At 48.7% G+C, this 17,373-nt stretch overlaps 1 protein-coding gene across 3 annotated transcripts in view; it reads right to left on the bottom strand.

Moving 5' to 3' along the window:
* Positions 1-17,373, bottom strand: part of VSTM2L (V-set and transmembrane domain containing 2 like) — a 150,719-nt gene that overhangs the window by 45,603 nt on the left and 87,743 nt on the right. For all 3 annotated transcript variants that reach the window (XR_007244570.1, XR_007244571.1, XM_048497124.1), the window contains exon 3: positions 7,200-7,250. Coding sequence is in view for 1 of the 3 variants with exons in the window: in XM_048497124.1 (XP_048353081.1) it covers positions 7,200-7,250 (51 nt within the window). In the remaining 2 variants the exon portion in view is untranslated. The remainder of the gene's footprint in view (positions 1-7,199; positions 7,251-17,373) is intronic.

Raw genomic sequence — 17,373 nt, 5'->3', positions numbered from 1 at the left:
ACTCTTCTTCTTCCTCTTCCTCTTCCTCTTCCTCTTCTTCTTCTTCTTCTTCTTCTTCTTCTTCTTCTTCTTCTTCTTCTTCTTCTTCTTCTTCTTCTTCTTCTTCTTCTTCTTCTTCTTCTTCTTCTTCTTCTTCTTCTTCTTCTTCTTCTTCTTCTTCTTCTTCTTCCAGGAGAGGAGGGGGGGGGTATACATCCAAACTCTCCTTCTTAAGCCCCAGAAGGGGGCAGTGGGTCAGAGGATCCCACAAGTTCCACAGGTGGAATGTTCTCCAGTGCTCCTTCCCCTGGAACCCATAGTCGAGCATTTGCGGGGGGGAGGGTGTCCTGAATCCAGCTCTTGAACCCAAAGAATCCTCTTGGCCTTGCCTGCCTGGCTAAAAACCGCAAACTAGAAATCCATAGAAAAAAAGTCTCTTGCCAGAGTCTTGCGCAACGCAGAGGGCAGTCTTCGGCGTAGCTGTGCAGATGTATGAAATCCGTGCCAAAATCCTTGCCAATCCCGGCCGTAGCCAAGAAACAGAATTTAGGAGGGAGGGGAGAGGGCTGTGAAGTTCCGGAAATGAGAAACGGCAGCCGCGATCACAGCAGCACCCAAGTGGGCATTTCTCTAGGGCTGCCAGCTCTGGCTTGAGAAATTCCTGTAGAGCAGGAGCAGCAGTGGCGTGGGAGGTTAAGAGCTCGTGTATCTAATCTGGAGGAACCGGGTTTGATTCCCAGCTCTGCCACCTGAGCTGCGGAGGCTTCTCTGGGGAATTCAGATTAGCCTGTGCACTCCCACACACGCCAGCTGGGTGACCTTGGGCTAGTCACAGCTTCTCGGAGCTCTCTCAGCCCCGCCTACCTCACAGGGTGTTTGTTGTGAGGGGGGAAGGGCAAGGAGATTGTCAGCCCCTTTGAGTCTCCTGCAGGAGAGAAAGGGGGGATATAAATCCAAACTCTTCTTCTAGATTTCAGGGTGATGCTGGAGGAGGGCAGTGTTTGGGGAGGAAGAGGGGGTTAGGAGTAGGGATGGGAGGCCCCCCAAGTCGCCATCCTCTTACCTCAATGGGAATTGATCTCTGCAGACTGGAGACCAGTTTTAATTCCAGGCAGGGCCCCTGGTTATAGGGTGGGAACCGTAGCTCTTGCCCACTGGGGGCCACCATACCTGGTGAGCTCAGCGTTATTAGAACGGCACCGTGTCAGGGGCACGGCAATTAGAATAAGTGCTTTTCAAATATTATTCCATTTTTATCGTGAGCGAAACCTTCTGCCATAATGAGCCAGGAGATAATTGAGGAAGCGACGCTCTCCATCCCCCCTCCGAGAGAGCGGGAGACGGGCTAGCCAAGGAAAGGGAGGTGGCGGCAGGGGGGGGGGGAGGATAGCGACGGGCGTCCAAGAACATCCATTTGATTTAACTAATTAGCGCGGCTCCTCATTCCATTCACGGCGGCCTAAATGGGTTTGGAATTCTAATCCGCTGGGCAAATTAGATTAGGGGCTCCTTAGCGGGAAGTTGCTCTTTAGATGCTGGTTGGAATCAAAGAAGATATTTCCCTAAAGGGCTGACGAAAGCAAGCGTGTAATCTGGGGAGCACTACTGAGGTTAAGGGGAGAACCAAAAGGGGGGGGAATGAGATGTAGGGCTGAGTCAAAGAAAGAAAGAAGAAGAAGAAGAAGGAGAAAAGGAAGGAAAGAAAGGAGAAGAAAAGAAAGGAGAAAGAAGAAGAAGAAAGAAGGAAGAAGAAGAAGAAAAGAAGAAGAAGAGAAGAAGAAGAAGAAGAAGAAAGGGAGGAAAGAAGACCAAGAGGCAGAAGAAAAGAAGAAGAAGAAGAGAGAGAGAAGAGAAGAAGAGAAGGAAAAGAGGGAGGAAGAGACGGAAGACGAAGGCAGAAGAAGAAGAAGAAGAAGAAGAAGAAGAAGAAGAAGAGGAGGAGGAGGAGGAGGAGGAGGAGGAGGAGTTTGGATTTATATCCCCCTTTCTCTCCTACAGGAAACTCAAAGGGGCTGACAATCTCCTTGCCCTTCCCCCCTCACAACAAACACCCTGTGAGGTGGGTGGGGCTGAGAGAGCTCCGAAGAACTGTGACTAGCCCAAGGTCACCCGGCTGGTGTGTGTGGGAGTGTACAGGCTAATCTGAATTCCACAGATAAGCCTCCACAGCTCAGGTGGCAGAGCTGGGAATCAAACCCGGTTCCTCCAGATTAGATACACGAGCTCTTAACCTCCTACGCCACTGCTGCTCCAGTGGGGGTGAGTCCCTCTGCCCTCCATCTTCTATACATTTTTTTATTTTTTGCCCTGCAGACTCATGTGCCATAAGGCAGAGGCATAGCTAGGGAAAATGCAAAATCTGAGTTTTCTCCCCACCCCCCACCCCCCCATGTGGGCAGCTGCCCTCCCACATCACGACCAAACAACTTTTTTTGCACCAGGTCCCTAAGTCAGTGTATGGACATGGGGAGAAGGAAAAAGGGTGTGGGGGTGATTTTCCACCCCCCCATGTGACTAAATGGCTGCAGCCTGGAGACATTTGACCCCATATGTTCCCCTGGGCAGTACGCCCCTGCATACAGGTATAACTTGGCTCCTGATCACTTTAAGAACATAAGAACATAAGAACTAGCCTGCTGGATCAGACCAGAGAAGAAGAAGAAGAAGAGGAGGAGGAGGTGGAGGAGGAGGAGGAGGAGGAGGAGTTTGGATTTATATCCCCCCTTTCTCTCCAGCTCTCTGCTACTCGCAGTGGCCCACCAGGTGCCTTTGGGAGCTCACATGCAGGAGGTGAAAGCAATGGCCTTCTGCGGCTCTTGCTCCCGAGCACCTGGTCTGCTAAGGCATTTGCAATCTGAGATCAAGGAGGATCAAGATTGGTAGCCATAAATCGACTTCTCCTCCATCAATCTGTCCAAGCCCTTTTTAAAGCTATCCAGGTTAGTTGTCCATCACCACCTCCTGTGGCAGCATATTCCAAACACCAATCACACAGTTGCGTGTAGAAGTGTTTCCTTTTATTAGTCCTAATTCTTCCCCCAGGCATATTTAATGGATGCCCCCTGGTTCTAGTATTGTGAGAGACTTTACAGACAATGTGCTGAACTCCCCCTGGAAAAGCCATCCAAAAACTACAAGAGATGGGTGGATTGGGCCACGTCCTACAGCTAGTCATGTCTCTCTCCGTGTGCATGTGTCGAGTGCCCTTCTGACCCATGGCAACTAGTCAGCGACCCTATGGATCAATGTCCTCCCAAACAACTTAACCTGTTGGCTTTGGGAGGAAGAAACTGGAGTGGAGGGAGAGCTGGATTAAACCACTGGAAATCTGCCGGGTTTATGGGCAGGTTCTCAATTTTAACGGTCGGTGGGTTATTTGGAGAGAGGCCTCTTTATAGCAAGGCCAGCAAAGCACACCTGGGGGCTCCTTTCACGGATTTATGGTGGCTAATCCGGTTGTCCTTCAGGAACCACAAAACTGTTTTTGCTGTGGATACTAACATGGCTGATCTTTTGGAATCAGTCCATCTGAAGGAGAAACGGTCTCAAACACACACACAGACACACAGAAGAAGAAGAAGAAGAAGAAGAAGAAGAAGAAGAAGAAGAAGAAGAAGAAGAAGAAGAAGAAGAAGAAGGAGGAGGAGGAGCAGGAGCAGGAGGAGCAGGAGGAGGAGCAGGAGGAGGAGCAGGAGCAGGAGCAGGAGCAGGAGCAGGAGGAGCAGGAGGAGGAGAGAGGAGGAGAGAGGAGAAGGAGGAGGAGAGAGGAGAAGGAGAAGGAGAAGGAGAAGGAGAAGGAGAAGGAGAGAAGGAGAGAGGAGAAGGAGAAGGAGAAGGAGGAGAGAGAAGGAGAAGAAGGAGAAGGAGAAGGAGAAGGGGAGGAGGAGAAGGAGAAGAAGAAGAAGAGGAGGAGGAGGAGGAGGAGAAGAGAGAAGAAGGAGAAGAAGAGGAGAAAGAGAAAGAGAAGGAGAAGAAGAGAGAAGAAGGAGGAGGAGGAGGAGGAGAGAGGAGAAGGAGAAGGAGAAGAGAGAAGAAGGAGAAGAAGAAGAGAGAAGAAGGAGAAGGAGAAGAAGAAGAAGAAGAAGAAGGAGAAGAAAGGAGGAGAAGAAAGAAGAAGAAAGAGGAAAGAGAAAAGAGGAAAGAGTAGTAGTAGTAGTAGTAGTAGTAGTAGTAGTAGTAGTAGTAGTAGTAGTAGTAGTAGTAGTTTGGATTTATACCCCACCTTTCTCTCCTGTCAGGAGATTCAAGGTGGCTTACAAGCTCCTTTCCCTTCCTCTCCCCACAACAGAGAGAACTGTGACTGGCCCAAGGTCACCCAGCAGGAATGCAGGAGTGCAGAAACACATCTGGTTCACCAGACAAGCCTCTGCTGCTCAGGTGGAGGAGTGTGGAATGAAACCCGGTTCTCCAGATTAGAACCCACCTGCTCTTAACCTCTACACTTCGCTGGTTCTCTTAGTGGAGTCTATGCTGAGGTCTTTCCCCTGCCCCAGAAGTTGCCCCTAAACATCCAGGAATTTGCTGGAGCTGGCAACCGTGGAAAGAGCCCTTGGGCAGGAGGGACAGCTGCTCAGCCCGGCCAATGCTGTTGTGCCAGCCAAGCCCCAGGGCTCTCCCAAAGAGATCTTTAGGGAACATTTCCTGACCTCCAGCAGGCCCATCTGTCAGCGTTAACGGGAAGTCAAAAGCAAAGCAGAAGTCCTTGGCCCCAGCGATTTATTTCTTGCCCTGTCCTTGTGCTGGCCAAGGACTCGGCTGCAATTTATCAGTGGGCTGCAGGCGGTAAGAGATGGCTGTGGCTCCAGCTGGCCACAAATGCTGCTCTCCGGGACATTTTAAATCTGCAGCGCAGACGCCTGCTTTCCTGCTTTCCTGCCACTACAAATGCAGACTTGTCAAGCCAGGAGCAAAAGCTTAAATGGGAGCCCCGAGAAGCTGCCACTCCTGGCTCCTGTTTCAGAAAGAAAAGAAATGAGCTTCCTCTCAACCCAAGGAAGGGCAGCTTGCTTGCTTGCTTGCTTGCTTGCTTGCTTGTTTGTTTGTTTATTAGTTTTATATACCGCCCTCCCCCTTGAGGGCTCAGGGCAGTTCACAACAGGTTAAAACATACATTAAAACATAATTTAAATACCAATTACATAAAAACAGAACCCATTAAAAATGTGGATGGCGTCTGGCTACCCCCCTCCCCCCCCCCCTTGTGCCCACGGGAGGCCAGATGACATGGTAGATGTATTTTTAACGAGGCTGGCCAAACGCCTGGCGGAACAGGTCCGTCTTGCAGGCCCTGCGGAAACTCTGTAAGTCCCACAGGGCCCCGGTCTCCCCAGGGAGCCCGTTCCACCAGGTAGGGAGAACCCAGGGCTGAAAAGGCCCTGCCCTCACGTCCGAGAATCCAGCCTGATCATTTACCCCAGACCCAGAGATCCGAAGCAGTAGGTCACCCTCCTCCGAGGGAGGCCCCGCGGAAGGGCCTACTGCAGCAATATCCCTCAGGTATGCAAGTCCGAGACCGCGAACGGCCTTAGTGCACTTTTGGAGCAATGCACTCTGGGATGGCACCGCAGCACATCCCCAAGCAGAGGAAGGCCTTTCATCTCACCTGCTGCCTGGTCCTTTTAACAGGAGATGCCAGGGATCGAACCCTGGGCCTTCTAACATGCCAAGCAGATGCTCCTGTGCTGAGCCACAGCCCCTCCCTAAACAATCCAGGGCTACAGAAAGATGGTAGACACAGCTGCACTAATGTCCCAACGCAGGTCCATCCATCTTTTGTTCTCTGGCGCCTCACCTGGCTACCACCTGGCGCCTCACCTGGCTACCACCTGGCACCTCACCTGGCTTGTTCTTATGTTCTTACCACCATTTCCAGGTCAGGCCTGGGTCTTTGGCCGATTCCCCACTTCAAAAAAGAAAGGAGGTACGCACCGGTTTGGTTTGCTACGGGACCTTTTGAGCGCGGTTTCATGGTCCCCACCGCAGCTTCTGGCCCCTTGGTCCAATAAACTGGCTGCCACGCAGCAGCCACGCAGCACTCCCCACAAACATGTAATCCGCTCAGGGGCTGTCCTGATTGGCTGCTGCATTATACTGGGGCGGGGATTTTTGTTATTTTCAAAAAAACGAATCAACATCCCCACATCTATTTGAGCACACATAATACGCATCTCTGTGTCCACGTGTCCCTTTGATTGCCATTATCTATAGTTGTCCCGTGTTAATAATGGCAATAATGGCAATGGCAATCAAAGGGAACAAAGGCCAGGTTACTTCTATTCAGATGCAATCACCTATTGACCTTGCTATCTTCATTGTGACTCACATGCGACAGACTTCATTGTTACTCACAAGCCAAGCTACTTCTATTCAGATGGCCTCACCTATTGACCTCACAGTATACATACTCCACTTGCTTTCCTTTCCTACTTCAGATCCTCTGAAGAGGCCAGCCACAGATGTAGGCGAAACGTCAGGAGAGGATGCTGCTAGAGCACGGCCATACAGCCCGGAAGCCATACAGCACCCAAGTGATTCTGGCCATGAAAGCCTTCGACAATACGATGCCAGTCCCTGATTCCTTGAGGCAATTGTCAGTCCCCAAAGCCCAGAGGCGTTCCTCCCATTGGGCAAAGTGGGCAGTTGCCCAGGGTGCCCCCTTGTGGGAGGCGCAAAAACTGCAGGTTTGTTTGTGGGATTTTTTGTATTTTCAGTGTTTTTCCATTTTTGGCCTGCAGAGGGCGCAGTTTTTAGGCTAGCAGCACCAGAATTTCAGGGATTTTTCGGGAGACTCTCCTGATGATATCACCCAGGTTTGGTGAGGTTTGGTTTAGGGAGTCCAAAGTTATGGACTCCCAAAGGGAGTGTCCCCATCCCCCATTGTTTCCAATGGGAGCTAATAGGAGATGGGGCTACAACTTTGAGGGTCCATAACTTTGTCCCCCCTGAACCAAACTTCAGACCTGGTGGAAAAAATCATTGTTTAGTCACGGTGGGAGAGGGTGGCCGCCCATGTGGGGGGGGGGCATCAAACTCAGGTTTTGCCCAGGGCTCCAGTTTGCCTAGGTACGCCACTGCCAAAGCCGGCTCAGGAGTTCCAGCTCCGAACTTCCACGTTTCCGCCTCCGCCGGTTCGCAGCCCTCCCACCCGCCGCAGAAGGAAGGGGAGCTGCTGGGCCCTGGATTGAAAATCTTCCCCAAGAAGTCATTACAGAAAAACTCACGCTTATTTTCGTCGCGTCCTTCCCAGCTTCCTCCTGTGGAGATGCTTTTAGCTGTCAGGAAGGGAGGGAGAGAAGAGAGAGGGAAGAACCCATTAGTTCAGCTCGGAGGAGGAGACGGGAAGGGGGCCAGAATCCCCATCAAACTAATTCACACCTTGGCCTCTAATGCAGTCTTCAAAGGCAGAGACCTGAGCTGGGAGGGAAGAGGGAATTTACGGGGAGGGAGGAAAGAGATTTAGGGGGGCCAAAAGCTGCAAGCGATGAAGACAACGGCAGGGAAGGATTTTCAAGAGGCAGATATGTATGTTGGGGGCGGGGGAGAGATAAAAATGGTTTAAGGTAAGGGGGAGAGAAATCGTTTTCTACGCATCCAGTTCTTGTACGAACACTTAGCCTCAGAAGAGCAGATTTCCAACCTTTTAAAAGCTTCTCACACACCCCTGGAGTAATTCTCCCAAAGCAAGTCACTTCAACAGCCCCGTATGGCTGATAGGAGCCACCATGCGGGGCCCCAAAGACAATCGCCCGGGTGAGAGGCGGCCAGAGGATGTTCTGGATTTCAGCCAGACGCCTCCCGGGCTGCTGCGTCTGCTTTTGCTACCTAGATTCAAGCAGGGCTGGATGGATGGGAGTGTGGGGGGAAAGGGGGGCAGCTGCCCCGGGCAGTAGGCAGAGAGGGGGCGGCCGAACTGCGGCAAGGCAACAGTTGAGTTTCAAAACCTGTGTTTGCAAAGGAAATGGGGAGAAAGAGGATGCAAATCCGCACCGACTCTTTCCCAGAAGCCAAGCCCTGGACGCAGCTTTGCGACAGCCCCGGCTGCATTCTCAGACTTCTCATTCCCCCGAGGCCCCTGGCAGGCTTGCCTAGGTATAAGCAGAGGTGGGATCCAACCAGTTCTCACCACTTCTAGAGAAGTTACTAATTTTTTCTGAGTGCAGAGAAGGGGTTACTAAAGCAACCTCCCTGCCCAATAGGGACTGGAGGCCCGTGTGTGCGGCGGCGGCGCCACTGTTTGAATCCCACCACCATCGGAACCTGTTATTAAAATTTTTGGATCCCACCACTGGGTATAAGCCCTTTGAATTCAGTCGGCTCTGCTTCCAAGTAAACACGCAGGGAGCTCCAGGCGCAAGAGCTCTTTGCAGGGGTGTCAATCCCAAGAACTAGCAGCATAACAGCCAGCGTGGCGTAGTGGTTAAGAGTGGCCGACTCGTGTCTGGAGAACCAGGTTTGATTCCCCATTCCTCCACTTGAGCGTCAGGTTCAAATTTGGAGACCTGGGTTCGATTCCCCATTCCTCTAGGCATGTGGCACTCTCTAATCTGGAGAACTGAGTTGGACTCCTCATTCCTCCACATGAGTGGCTGACTGTTTGCCGGTGAACTGGATTTGTTTCCCTGCTCCTGCACCTGAAGCCTGCTGGTTGAATTTGGGCCGGTCACACAGTTCTCTCTGAACTCTTTCAGACTCACGTACCTCACGAGGGTGGGAAAGAGGGAAGGTGACTGTGAGCTACTTTGGGACTCCTTGAAGTAAAGACAAGAAGGATATAAAAAACCAACTCTCCTTCTTCAACAGGCAGAGTTGAACCAGAAATGTGTGTGTGTGTGTGTTTGTGTAATCCAGCCTAAACCCATTTATTTCTCTGCACAGGATTGTGGTGTGTGTCTGCTCTGACAACACTGTCTTGACAATAGTACACGTGAAAGGGATCTGGGAGTCTTAGTAGACCACAAATTGAACATGAGTCAGCGGTGTGATGCGGCAGCCAAGAAAGCCAATGTAATTCTGGGATGCATCAATAACAGTATAGCGTCCAGATCTTATTTTATTCTTATTTTTAAAACTTGTAAATAAACAGTTAGCAGGTCAGCGCCAGGTTCTAGCCTTGCCTGCTGGATGAGGTGTTTACTTTCTACATTTGGGGTGTTTTGTTATAGGTATCTCTGACTTGCAGGCTGTATATAACATGCTTATGCCTCCCTTCAAAAGGGATGGAGCTTGTAAGTCGCTTTGAAACTCCTTAATGATAGAGAAAAACGGTATATAAATCCAAACTCTGCTGCTGCTGCTGCTTCTGCTTATTCTAGAGGGCAGAGGCCGAAATGGTTGCCAGAGGTATCCTTTGCTCTTCAGGTTATGAGACCCAAACCTGCAGTTGGAATCCTGCTCCACCCCCTAAGTCAGTGATGGCGAACCTTTTTGAGGCCGAGTGCCCAAACTGCAACCCCAAACCCACTTACTTATCGCAAAGTGCCAACACAGCAATTTAACCTGAATACTGAGGTTTTAGTTTAGAAAAAAACGGTTGGCTCCGAGGCGTGCGTTACTTGGGAGTAAGCTTGGTGGTAGTCGGTGGCTTGGCTTTGAAGCAACCGTGCAACTCTTCCTACGGGTGAATCACGACCCTAGGAGGGTTTACTCAGAAGCAAGCCCCATTGCCAGCAACCGAGCTTACTGCCAGGTAAAGGATCAAACTTTAGTACTTTGCATGAAAATCAGTGGGGTTTAACAGCACTTAACAGGGTTACCTACACTGCTTCCCCAAAACTAGGTCTTAGGTTTAATGCTAATAATCGAACCCAGTGGCCCAGGCCAGCCTAGATGTGTGAGGGGGTGGGGGGCGACTCCGTTTTCACGTGCCCACTGAGAGGGCTCTGAGTGCCACCTCTGGCACCCGTGCCATAGGTTCGCCACCACTGCCCTAAGTTCAAGTTGAGGGGCGAAGGCAAGACCGTGCTGCATTGCATCTAACCACTGGGACCTACTTCTGCGTATTTTAAGGGGATTCTGTGTAGGAGTCTTTCCTAGTGGATCGGGCCCCCAGCCTGGGTCAGGCGATGCTCTCCCTAGTCTTAAGCTGGACTGAGAGGCTGGCTCTCTCTTCATGCGCTCTCTTTGTCCTCAGCCTGCTCGTTGGGCATTTATGCACAGGGCGAGGGGTGAGGGGAGAGGGGTGGGGGCCCATGCCAGGAGGCAGCCCATGTTCCGATTCCTATGTGCTGCCCTACAACACAAATGCATGGCTGGGCTCACATATAAATCCCACTCTTTGGGCCTAGAGATGCTGACAGATCTCCTTCTAATATTACGCCCATGCGAGAACGTCTGGCAATCCCTGAAGTGGGGCAGGCACCTCCGAGTGATGGGGTGGGAGGGCACTCCCCCTCCCCTACAAGAGCAGGGGGCCCATTCCCCAGTCGGGCCATTAAATGTCTCTGTCTTCCAGATGGAGGAGTTCAGAGCAACAACAAGAGCAAAACGCCCCACGGCGGATATTCCGAAGCCCCTAAAAGGACGTGATTACTGGCTATTGCTTGTTCCTTTCCTCTTAAGGCTCTCTTGTTCAATGTTTACCGGTACTTTAAAATCAATAAAGCACGAATAAAAACAAAAGCATGGGGCTAGAAGGAGTTTTCTTTTAAGTAACACCTCTGCCGTCTTGTTCGGCTCCCTGGTGTCCCCCTGGGCTTTGCTGGGTGGAGGCGTTGCGGCTGCAAGATGCTGGCGGGGAGGGATGGCCCCACTGCCATTACCGCCCCTAAACCTAAGTGCAGAATGCCCAGTTGGAAGCAGAGGCCACGCCGTGCCAAAACAGCCAAGGACACCAAGCATGCAAAATGTGCGTATGTAACCCCCATGCTCAGAACGGGTTGACCCAGAAAGGGGTGGAGACTCAAAGCAGCAGAAGGCTGCAGAGCTAGTTTGGAGGAGACGAGGCTACCAGACTCGGACCTTGATTTGTATAAGCCCTGAACACCTTGTTAAGGTAACTGCAATGTTGTTGGGAACTACTGGGAAGGTAGTTGTTTATTTTTACTATGTTGTAAATGTTGGAGTTTATTGTTTCAGGGTTTTTGTGTTTGTAATGGGCGAGAGTTCTCCTGGAAACCTTCCTCATGTTGAATCCTGTTCACCAAGCCCTTGGAGTCTTCAGGAGTCAACCCACTTGCAAAGAAGAATTGGACTTGGCAGTATCAGAAGACTGTAAATAGAAGGACTTGAAAATGCAACCTGAACAGGACCTTGAAGTGTGATGTTCAATGTTGATGTTATATGTTAAGAAAGTAAACCATTTTGTTTTTTAAAATTGTTGTTGCAAACTCATTCCACGTTCTGCCCCACAGAACCCACAAGCTGAGGTTACACGTACATGTCTTTCTTGTGCACATATAGATCCTAAACCGGAAGGTCATCCGAGTTCACTGCAAGTTCTGCCCAGCAGATCCCATTCTGATCCACAGAGATCCATCCTCGTTGAGATTTAGCCAGCCACGTTCAAGTTCTTGGCCAAAGCCCTTGTGAGGGGAGATGCCGTGATTGGGAAAAGGGCGGGTAGCCACACCTAGAAGCTTACAGCCTTGGAGGCCAGGTAGACAGCGGATTTTTTCTGATGGCTGGATACTGCGTGCTTGCATGCAGTGGCCATGATAATCAACACCAGCCAGTCTACAAGCACAAGACACACAGTACAGTCTAGTGATAAAGAAGAAGAAGAAGAGTTTGGATTTATATCCCCCCTTTCTCTCCTGCAGGAGACTCAAAGGGGCTTACAATCTCCTTGCCCTTCCCCCCTCACAACAAACACCCTGTGAGGTGGGTGGGGCTGAGAGAGCTCCGAGAAGCTGTGACTAGCCCAAGGTCACCCAGCTGGCGTGTGTGGGAGTGCACAGGCTAATCTGAATTCCCCAGATAAGCCTCCACAGCTCAAGTGGCAGAGCTGGGAATCAAACCCGGTTCCTCCAGATCAGAGTGCACCTGCTCTTAGCCACTACGCCACTGGAGAACCAGATTCCCCGCTCCACCACATGAGCAGCAGACTCTTATCTTGTGGACTGCATTTGTTTCCTCACTCCCCCGCATGAAGCCTGCTGGGTGGCCTTGGGCCGGTCACAGTTCTCTCAGAACTCTCTCAGCCCCACCTGCCTCACAAGGTGTCTGTTGTGGGGAGAGGAAGGGAAAGAAGTTTCTAGAATAGAATAGAATAGAATCTTTATTGGCCAAGTGTGATTGGACACACAAGGAATTTGTCTCCGGTGCATATGCTCTCAGTGTACATAAAAGAAAATACATTTGTCAAGAATCATAAGGTACAACACTTAATGATTGTCATATAGGTCTAGTAAGCAATCAGGAAACAATCAATAGTAACGAAAACATAAAATGTAAAATCATAAAATAAAATGAAATAAAATGAAATGAAATGAAATGAAATGTCAGCACAGGCTATAGTCATACAGTCATAAGTGGGAGGAGATGGAGTAATAGGAATGATGAAAAAAGTAGATTGCAGATCATTATATAATAAATATATAATAAATAGTTTGACATTATCGAGGAAATTATTTGTTTAGCAGAGTGATGGCATTTCGGGAAAAAACTGTTCTTGTGTCTAGTTGTTTTGGTGTGCAGTACTCTGTATGGCGGCGTTTAGAGAGTAAAAGTTGAAACAGTTTATGACCAGGATGCAAGGGTCCATTAAATATTTTCACCGCCCTTTTGACCAGTGCAGTACAGTGGGAGGTCCTCAATGGAAGGCAAGGTTAGCAGCAATTGTTTTTTTCTGCAAAGTTCATGACTATTCTCTGAAGTCTGTGTCGAGTCTTGTTGGGTTGCAGAACCAAAACCACTACAGTTATAGAGGTGCAGATAACAGACTCAATGATTCCTCAGTAGAACTGTATCCCACAGCTCCTTGGGCAGTTTGAAGGCTTCCTGAGTTGGCATAGAAAAGAACATTCGCTTTGTTGTGCTTTTTTTTTTTTGATGACATTTTTTTGATCGTTAGGTGACCATTTTTAGGTCATGAGATATGATGGAGCCTAGAAATTTAAAGGTCTCTACTGTTGATACTGTGTTGTCTAGTATTGTGAGAGGAGGTAGGATGGGAGGGTTTCTCCTGAAATCTACCACCATTTCTCACCGAGTTTTAAAGTGTGTTCAGTTCCTAGATTGTTCCAGTGGCAACCACGAATGGCTAGGGTTGTTCAACCTCCCCGTCTGTATGCTTTGGTTTCATCGTTGTCTCGAATGAGACCAATCACTCAAGTTGTATCATCTGCAAATTTCTAGTATTTTAACAGATGGATGCGTTTGAGATGCAGTCATTGGTATACAGAGAGAAGAGAAGTGGTGAAAGTACACAGCCTTGGGGGGCAAATCCCTGTGCTCATTTTACAGGTGTCTGATGTAATTTTTCCTAGCCTCACCTGCTGTTTCCTATCTGTTTAGGAAGCTTCTGTGGATCCACTTACAGCAAATATGCTCAGGATTACTGCTAGCTGATTTAGTTTTGGTTAAAAGAATGTCCGGTATGATAGTATTGAATGCTGAACTAAAAGTCAACAAAGAGAAGGGACCCTTGCATAGGTCTTTTGGCGATTCAAGATGCTGTAGGATAAGTGAGTGCAAAGCCATATTAACAGCATCATCTGTCGAGAATCTATTTGCTTTCGGTTAATGCAAATTGCAAGGGGTCCAACAATTGGATCCGTGGATGGTTTTCAAATGGTACACATCACTAGCCTTTCAAAGAAAGTTTTTTTCATAACTACAGATGTTAGAGCAACTGGTCTGTGATGCGTTCAGTTCCTTGATGGAAGGCTTCTTCGGCACTGGGACGACATAATGGAGTGTTTGAAACGCAGGAAGGAGACATATAGCACATCTCTAGTTGATTTGTTGAGAAGATTTGGGTGAAAGAAGATGTGGGGCCAATTGGACAGCACAGACTTTTAAGCAAGAAGGTGTTATTTCTCCTGTCTGGGCCTGAGGTTAGCTTTTCCAGGCTTCTGTGTCAATGTAATGAAATAGATCTTGCACTTCCCTTTTCTGAGATCACGCAGGGTTGTAAAGCCCAATAGAGAATGGAGTTCAGTTGGCAAGGGGAAGTTTGGCTATGTTGTTGGTGCATCTGAAATAGAGGTTGTGGAGAAAGGTGACTGTAGATTGTTTTCTAAACCTACGAGTGACGGAACACATTCAGGTGCGTCTGCCAATTTAGCTGGGATTTCCTTCGAAAGCTTGGGAAGAATTTGGAGGTTTTGCTGTAACCGGTGATATTTTAAAGAGTTTTCCACATGTGTTTTGCTGTTTTAGTTTGGTGAAAACTGATTTTTAGCTTTTTTCAGAGTAGTTTCTTTTTTGCTCACACGCTCTGATCTCCTTCCTGTTAATACATTTCTGGCCTGATTGGTACAGCATTCTATCACCTTTTCTGTAGGCCTCTTCTTTTGGAACCAGCGTAACTGCTTAAGTTTAGCTGTGAACCAAAGGTTTGTTGTTACTATATATCACGCCAAAGTTCCTGGATTTGGTATACAAAGATCTTCACAGAAGCTGACATATGATGTTTACAGTATCTGTGAGTCTTCATCCAAATCTGCAGAGGTGTCTTTCTTAAAAAAAATATTCCTAGTTCTGGCTACAGTCAAGGCAAGCCTGCAGCTCTTTAACTTTGCCTCTTCAGTCCAAGTTCCTCACTGAGATTTAGTTATTGGTTTTGTGGCTTTAAATCTTTGTTTGTAAGCAGGTACAAGGTGAATCATGCAATGATCAGAATGGCCTCTTACAGCAGCTCGTGGTAAAGACCGATAAGCATCTTTCAGTGTTGTATAGCAGTGGTCTAAGATATTCTTGCCTCTGGTGGGACAGTTGACATGCTGAAAGTATTTTGGTAGGTCTTCCCTTAAGTTTGCTTTGTTTAAATCTCCCAAAATAATAACCAGTGAATCAGGGTATTTGGCTTCAGCCTCCATAATCTGATCGGCTAGAGTTCTTAATGCCTTTTTTACAGACGCTTGTGGATGAACATAAACCAAAAAAACCAAAACTGAATTTATCTCTCGAGGGGAATAAAAAGGTTTGCAATTAATAAGTAAGGACTCCAAGTTTTCATCACAGAATTTTTGAATTATTGTTATGTCTTGACACCAGCTTTTGTTGATGTATATACATAATCCTCCTCCTTTTTTCTTCCCTGATAATTCTGCAATCCTGTCTGAACGAAATATCTGAAACCCCGGTATGCACATGCTATTATCATCAATGCTCTCATTTAGCCAGGTTTCAGTAAAGCATAGGGCAGATGCGTTGTAAAAATCAGAATTGCATCTGTTTAAAAGAAGTTTAAGCCGCCTTGAGTCTCCTCCCTGAGAGAAAGGCCGAGTATAAATCCAAACTCTTCTTCTAAACTCTCCTTAAAGGGACTAATTCATTAATCAGACTGAGCCCTTTGGGGCTAGGGCAGGGTATAAATATAAAAGTAAAATAAAAAGCAACCTCAACAGTATTGATGTATTGGTAGAAGTAATGTTGGTATTACCTTTACAGGGCAATATCTTGCCTTTTGAGTGGGGGCAGGAAGCTAGAAGCGCAGCAGAGAGTGGGGCTCCTCATTACATTTAAATAGGAAAATGTGAAGAGATCCCACTGTGAAAGGACCGTGGGGCTAGGAGCCCTACAAAAAGTGCACCATGTATAATGGGCCTAAGTGTATGAGTGTCATCTTGGTGGCGGGATGCTCCTTGCTTTGTCTGTTCCTGGGACCTGCCGTCCGGCCTCTCCTCCTCCTCTCTCAGTAGCCATTGTTCTTCGTCTCACTTTCTTCATGGGCCTGCATGGAGTCCAACACTTCTATGGGTCTCTTCCGTAGAAGCAAATATTCCATGCTTGCACTCACGGGATGCCGGAGTAGCCGGCCACTTGTATTGGGAAATGTATTCCTTAGATTAGGTTTGTGCGGCTGCAACAAGAATGTGCACAGAATCTACTTGAATAAATTTGCTTCTTGCAATTTACTTCTTGGGAGGACTGGTTTTACTGCACTCAATATCACTCTTCCATGACTGGGAAAGGGCCCTTTCAATGCACTTTGCAGCTGGATTTTACAGTGTGGAATAGCAAGCTCCAGTTGCAAACAATTGTGAAAGGGGATTGAAAGTGCATTATTCTGCATGTGCGGACGGGGCCTAAATTCTACTATCTTAACCAAACACAGCGTTTCTATCTGCATCTGAAGGTGGGGGTGGGGATGTTGCTAAAAGGCCACCAGGATGCAAAGGGAAAATGTCATCAGTTCATACCCTGCAAATCCTGTTGGTCTCTAAGGAGCAGCAGTGGCGTAGGAGGTTGGCCATGCTGGCAGGGACTAATGGGAATTGTAGTCCATGAACATCTGGAGAGCCACAGGTTGCAGATCCCTGGACTAGCCCACAGTTTTCTCTGAACTCTCTCAGCCCCACCTACCTCACAAGGTGTCTGTGTGGAGAGGGGAAGGGAAAGGAGCTTGTCAGTCACCTTGAGTCTCCTTGCAGGAGAGAAAGGTGGGGTATAAGGAGCAGCAGTGGCGTAGGAGGTTAAGAGCTTGTGTATCTAATCTGGAGGAACCGGCTTTGATTCCCAGCTCTGCCGCCTGAGCTGTGGAGGCTTGTCTGGTGAACCAGGTTAGCTTGTGCACACCAACACATGCCAGCTGGGTGACCTTGGGCTAGTCACAGCTTCTCGGAGCTCTCTCAGCCCCACCTACCTCACAGGGTATTTGTTGTGAGGGGGGAAGGGCAAGGAGATTGTCAGCCCCTTTGAGTCTCCTGCAGGAGAGAAAGGGGGGATATAAATCCAAACTCTTCTTCTTCTTCTTCTAAGGTGCTGTAGATGCGAATCTAGCTCTTCTACTGCAAATCTTTTTGAAACATGCCTAGGAAAGTTTGTCATCTAACAAGCAAGGAAAAGTTTATCACCTCCTGTTCGGTTATACAATAGCAATGTTCTGTGCCCCAGTTCTCAGACTGCCTCCTTCTTCTTCCCGCCTTTCATGCAGTTTTTATCCACGGAGCAGACACGACTCCGACCTTCCCAGCCTGCTTCCGAGCATCTGGCGAAGTGGGCCGAAACCTCCGTCCGCTCCAGCCAGAGTCAAAGCGATTCATTATCCTCGTTTCCTCTCCCCTCTCCCCGGGGAGCCGCGGTTCTGAGGAAAGAACCACAGGAGCTCTGGAAGAGAACCTCCCGCAGACACACACACACACCCCATGGCAATTGCCGGATTCTCGAGGGGAAGCTTCAGTGCTGGAATTGGTACAAAGAGATAAAAGTTTGTAGCGCAGATCTGGGCCACCTCGGATGGCTTCCCTGCTCTGGTTGGGGGGGGGGAGTGGCTCAGTGGAACAGCCTCTG

Source organism: Sphaerodactylus townsendi, linkage group LG05 (genome assembly GCF_021028975.2).
Source record: "Sphaerodactylus townsendi isolate TG3544 linkage group LG05, MPM_Stown_v2.3, whole genome shotgun sequence".
Taxonomy (NCBI): domain Eukaryota; kingdom Metazoa; phylum Chordata; class Lepidosauria; order Squamata; family Sphaerodactylidae; genus Sphaerodactylus; species Sphaerodactylus townsendi.
The sequence above is the reverse complement of the archived record's forward strand: the minus strand, read 5'-3'. Positions and strand labels throughout refer to the sequence as shown.